The sequence below is a fragment of the Sinocyclocheilus anshuiensis genome, unplaced genomic scaffold (assembly GCF_001515605.1).
Source record: "Sinocyclocheilus anshuiensis isolate Anshui unplaced genomic scaffold, SAMN03320099.WGS_v1.1 scaffold237, whole genome shotgun sequence".
In the NCBI taxonomy this organism is placed as follows: Eukaryota; Metazoa; Chordata; class Actinopteri; order Cypriniformes; family Cyprinidae; genus Sinocyclocheilus; species Sinocyclocheilus anshuiensis.
The window spans coordinates 270,207-275,959 of record NW_015537956.1 but is presented as its reverse complement, the minus strand read 5'-3'; the positions used below and the strand labels follow the sequence as shown (position 1 = coordinate 275,959).

Sequence of the window (5,753 nt, the reverse complement as noted above, 5' to 3'; positions counted from 1 at the left end):
TTGACATTTTTTATAACCTTTTTTAAAACAGAGCAATAGACCTTTTTTTTTTTATTTAACCACTGTATTTTTATATTGTTATCGATGAAGGTGTACCGTTGATAAATATCGATACCGTTTTATCACCCAGGCCTAGCTGCACGTCTCATAAAACGTACAAAAATGTCACTATGGACGATTTGGGAAGAGATTCATTCAGAACGAATCTGCTGCGTGGTTTGTAGGTTAGATGCGTACAACCGGCAGGACATAAGCTAACAAACATTTGCTGCCCATCGCATAAAACGTAAAACAATTTCAATATGTGGGAGTAAGAGAAGAGCAGACGTATGGATAAATCTGACGACGCAAAAGAGAATTCAATTCGGTCCGGTTTTCTGAGTGCAGACACTGAAGCACACACACAGTGTGTGTGTGTGTGAGCATGCGTGTGTGTGTGTGTGTGAGAGCGTGTGAGTGTGAGAATGTGAGAGTGTGCGAGTGTGAGAGTGTGAGAGTGTGAGAGTGTGAGAGTGTGCGATTGTGCGAGAGTGAGAGTGTGCGAGTGTGCGTGTGTGTTTGAGTGTGTGTTTGAGTGTGTGTTTGCGTGTGCGTGAGAGTGTGTGTGTGTTTGTGTGTGCGTGAGAGTGTGAGAATGTGAGAGTGTGCGAGTGTGCGAGTGTGCGAGTGTGCGAGAGTGCGAGAGTGTTTGTGTGTGCGTGAGAGTGTGTGTGCGTGAGAGTGTGTGTGTGTGAGTGTGAGAGTGTGTGTGTGTGTGTGTGTGTGAGCGTGTGAGTGTGAGAGTGTGAGAGAGTGCGATTGTGCGAGAGTGCGAGTGTGAGAGTGTGCGAGTGTGTGCGTGTGTGTGCGCGTGAGAGTGTGTGTGTGTTTGTGTGTGCGTGAGAGTGTGAGCGTGAGTGTGAGAGTGTGAGAATGTGAGAGTGTGCGAGTGTGCGAGAGTGTGCGTGTGTGTGCGTGAGAGTGTGTGTGTGTGTGTGAGCGTGAGAGTGTGTGTGCGTGAGAGTGTGTGTGTGTGAGTGTGAGAGTGTGTGTGTGTGTGTGCGTATGAGTGTGAGAGTGTGAGAGAGTGAGCGAGTGTTTGCGTGTGTGTTTGAGTGTGTGTTTGTGTGTGTGTGTGCGCATGTTTGTGTGTGCGTGTGTGTTTGTGTGAGCGTGAGAGTGTGTGTGAGCGTGCGAGTGTGAGAGTGTGCGAGTGTGTGCGTGTGTGTTTGAGTGTGTGTGTGTGTGTGCGTGAGAGTGTGTGTGTGTTTGTGTGCGTGAGAGTGTGTGTGTGTGTGAGTGTGAGAGTGTGTGTGTGTTTGTGAGCGTGTGAGTGAGAGTGTGAGAGTGTGCAAGTGTGCGAGAGTGTGCTTGAGTGTGTGTTTGTGTTTGTGTGTGCGTGAGAGTGGTGTGTGTTTGAGTGTGTGTTTGAGTGTGTGTTTGAGTGTGTGTTTGAGTGTGTGTGTGTGTGTGTGAGCGTGTGCGTCTGAAAGGACAGGCTGAGGTTAAACATGTGTGTGTGCAGCGGTGCGGCGTTCAGGAGATGACAGAGAATGCAGTCGGGATGATCTCAGGGCCGCTCTGACAGAACGGATGAGGAACGACAGAAAACGCTCTGCCTCTCGAACGGGGGGTGTATTGGCAGGCCTGAGCGCATGCTAAGAGATGATGGATGGCCCAGTCGATGTGTTGTGTCTTAAGAGCCCAGATTCCTGCCAGCCCAATCACGAAGCCTCCAGAGCGCCGCTCAGCTGATTGGACGAGCACAATCATTGTGTGGAAACACTACGGTCCACGTTGCTCGGAGACACACAACAATTCTGCTGTGGCTTTATACGGTCTGGGGGGCGGGGCCAGTGCGTTAAAATATTTTAATTGCGTAATTTTTTCATAACTAATTAATTAAGTTTAATGCGTTAAACTGACAGCTCTAGTATAAATATAACGATCAGTATACTAAACGCACATCACGATATCGATGCTGAAACGATACATCAGATCCCGTCTGCTTTAATAACACCAACAGCGCTCTCGGCTTGGGTTTGGGTTGTACTTCTAGCCGTCGGAAAAATAAACGCAAGCGCTGAACCTGCCTGCAAGACAAAACACGGCGCGAGTGTGAACGAACGTGGCCATATATCAGGATATTCCAGGAGGACAATGGCATATAAAGCAGCACATCTGGGGCACGAGACTAATACACACTACACTCTCCAAACTGCTGACGCCAATAAGAGCGTATTCCTGCGGGACATACTCTAGCTGTGATTACAGCAGGATGAACACAGGAAGCTCCTGCTTCATATGACTTTCTAAGTGACCTCTGAAGAAGAAGGAGTCTGGCGGGATTACATGTGTTACATTCAATAAAGACGCGCTCTCATTGTCACGGGCACAACACACACACGCAAACAATCAACATATTCACCATATGAAAGCGCTAACTGACGGCAGATTATTAGATTAGATTAATAAAATACAGACTTGAGCTCAAATGTGTCAGGTTTTGCGTCTCTAGATATTTGGTCTAATAAAACATCACAGTAAGAAGCACGATTAATTGAAATAAAACTGAAATCATTATATGGCTTTGTCCAAAGGCTCTGATTTAATTAAATACATGTGCTGTATGCTTCACAGTGAAGCACAGCAATACATATCAGTGTTGTAATTGTATAATGTATTAATAAAATTAAATTACTAAAATATTAATATTAAATATTAATGTTAATAACATTAGTTTTATTATATTACAGTATTATCATACTATTTTCTTAAATATTCATTTTATTTTTGTTATTTAGTCATTTTTATATTTTTAATTTGCAATAATAATAAAACTATTATTATTATTTATAGCTGTGTTGATATAATCACAACATTTTGGCCAAACTGTACAGCCTTAATTCAACAGTAATATTTCTTATTTTTTGTTTTGTCATTTTAATATTTTTATTTTGTAATAATAATGATATTATTATTATTATTATTGACAGCCATATTGATATAATCACAAAAGTCTGGCCAAATTTGGCAGCCCTACAATAAATCACAGCAAATCTGGATCTTTTTCTTCTTTAAATTGCATTTTAAATCACTTTTGTCTCTCAGAAAAATCACAATTAGAATTTTTATTTTTTTCGGGGCTCAAATCGTCCAGAGCCCTAATAAGGACATCAGGAAGATTTGTAATATATGACTTGGTGTTGAAAGCACAAAAATAACACACAAATATATTTAATAAGCCTGCCTTAAACTCAACCAGCACACTGATGATACTCTCTGTAGACGACTCAAAGCAAGCTCTGATTTCATGTGTTGATCAACAGGTGAGATTCATCAGTGCGAAGGCGAGCATGTAAACGTTGTTCTGATGTGATGCGGTGTGATGGAGCTCACTGTGGGAACTGAGTCTGCAGTGTCTTCATGCACTGCCTTGTGGGTCGCAGCTGCTCCACGAATCGCCCAATCGCTCGGTACTCGGCTCTGCAGATCTGCATCCGATTCACCGGCTTACCTGGAAGAAAGAAAACACGTGTGTGACCCTAGACCCTTCATAAGGGTCAATTTTTCAAAATTGAGATTTATACAATATCTGAAAGCTGAATAAATAATCTTCCCATTGATGTATGGTTTGTTAGGATCAGACAATATTTGAAAATCTGGAATCTGAGGGTGCAAAAAAATCTAAATATTGAGAAAATCATCTTTAAAGTTGTCCAAATGAAGTTCTTAGCAATGCATATTACTAATCAAAAATTAAGTTTTGATATATTTACGGTAGGAAATTTACAAAATATCTTCATGGAACATGATCTTTACTTAATATCCTAATGATTTTTGGCATAAAAGAAACCATACAATGTATTGTTGGCTATTGCTACAAATACACCTGTACAAGCTATACTTGTGTCAGCTCCACAATATCGGTTTCAAATAATTTATTTCTAGATTTCTGAATAAATAACAAAACAAAGAAATTGAAATTGAAAAATCTAATTCATAACCTCTGTAATCAGTGTAACCCTTAATAAAGTGTTTAAAGGCACAGTGATTATCATGTAACAGTCCCTTACCATATTTACCATGGTAAACACTTCACTTTGATTCTACTATCAAATACATTGATATGTTTCTCCGATATTATTTGATGACAGTAGTGTATAATACCAAGATTTTATTGTAGTAATTAGCAGTGCTGGTTACCATGGTGACTGAATTCTATTCAGAGAAAGTGAAAGATCAACACATTTGCTGGCTAACAAAACATCGAGTGTGTGTGATTTATTTCTAAACTCTTAGGAAAACATCTAGTAAAACACAGAGAGAGATATTAAATACTTAGCCATTTAGCAGACGCTTGAATATCCACGTGAAGAGAAAATATAATGTTTATAATATGTGTATAATCATAAACATGAAGAGAGCTGTCAACTCACACACACTGACAGCTCATAAACACACACTCACACAGCTCATAAACACACACACACACACTCACACACACACACTGACAGCTCATAAACACACACACTCACACTCACACAGCTCATAAACACACACACACACACACACACACACACACTCACACTCACACACACACAGACACACTCTCAGAGACACACACCCACTCTCTCTCTCTCTCTCACTCACACACACACTCTCACACAGTATCTTACACTCACATTCTCACCCACACACACTCACCCACTCACTCACACACACAGCTCATAAACACACACACTCACTCACTCACACAAACACTCACACAGCTCATAAACACACTCACTCACTCACTCACACACACAGCTCATAAACACACACACTCACTCACTCACACAAACACTCACACAGCTCATAAACACACTCACTCACTCACTCACTCACACACACACTCACACAGCTCATAAACACACACACTCAATCACAAACACACTCACTCACACAACTCATAAACACACACACTCACTCACTCACACACACTCACACAGCTCATAAACACACTCACTCACTCACTCACACACACAGCTCATAAACACACACTCACACACTCACACACTCACACACTCACACACTCACACACTCACACACTCACACACTCACACACTCACACACTCACACACTCACACACTCACACACTCACACACTCACACACTCACACACTCACACACTCACACACTCACACACTCACACACTCACACACTCACACACTCACACACTCACACACTCACACACTCACACACTCACACACTCACACACTCACACACTCACACACTCACACACTCACACACTCACACACTCACACACTCACACACTCACACACTCACACACTCACACACTCACACACTCACACACTCACACACTCACACACTCACACACTCACACACTCACACACTCACACACTCACACACTCACACACTCACACACTCACACACTCACACACTCACACACTCACACACTCACACACTCACACACTCACACACTCACACACTCACACACTCACACACTCACACACTCACACACTCACACACTCACACACTCACACACTCACACACTCACACACTCACACACTCACACACTCACACACTCACACACTCACACACTCACACACTCACACACTCACACACTCACACACTCACACACTCACACACTCACACACTCACACTCACACAGCTCATAAACACACACACTCACTCACTCACACACTCACTCACACAGCTCATAAACACACACACACTCACACTCACACTCTCACACACCTCATAAACACACTC

The 5,753-nt window shown here is 42.3% G+C and overlaps 1 protein-coding gene across 1 annotated transcript in view; it reads right to left on the bottom strand.

Annotated features, from left to right (window-relative positions):
• Positions 1–5,753, bottom strand: part of cdin1 (CDAN1 interacting nuclease 1) — an 80,838-nt gene that overhangs the window by 74,626 nt on the left and 459 nt on the right. The window contains exon 2 of the mRNA XM_016456481.1: positions 3,379–3,496. Within this exon, the coding sequence (XP_016311967.1) occupies positions 3,379–3,496 (118 nt within the window). The remainder of the gene's footprint in view (positions 1–3,378; positions 3,497–5,753) is intronic.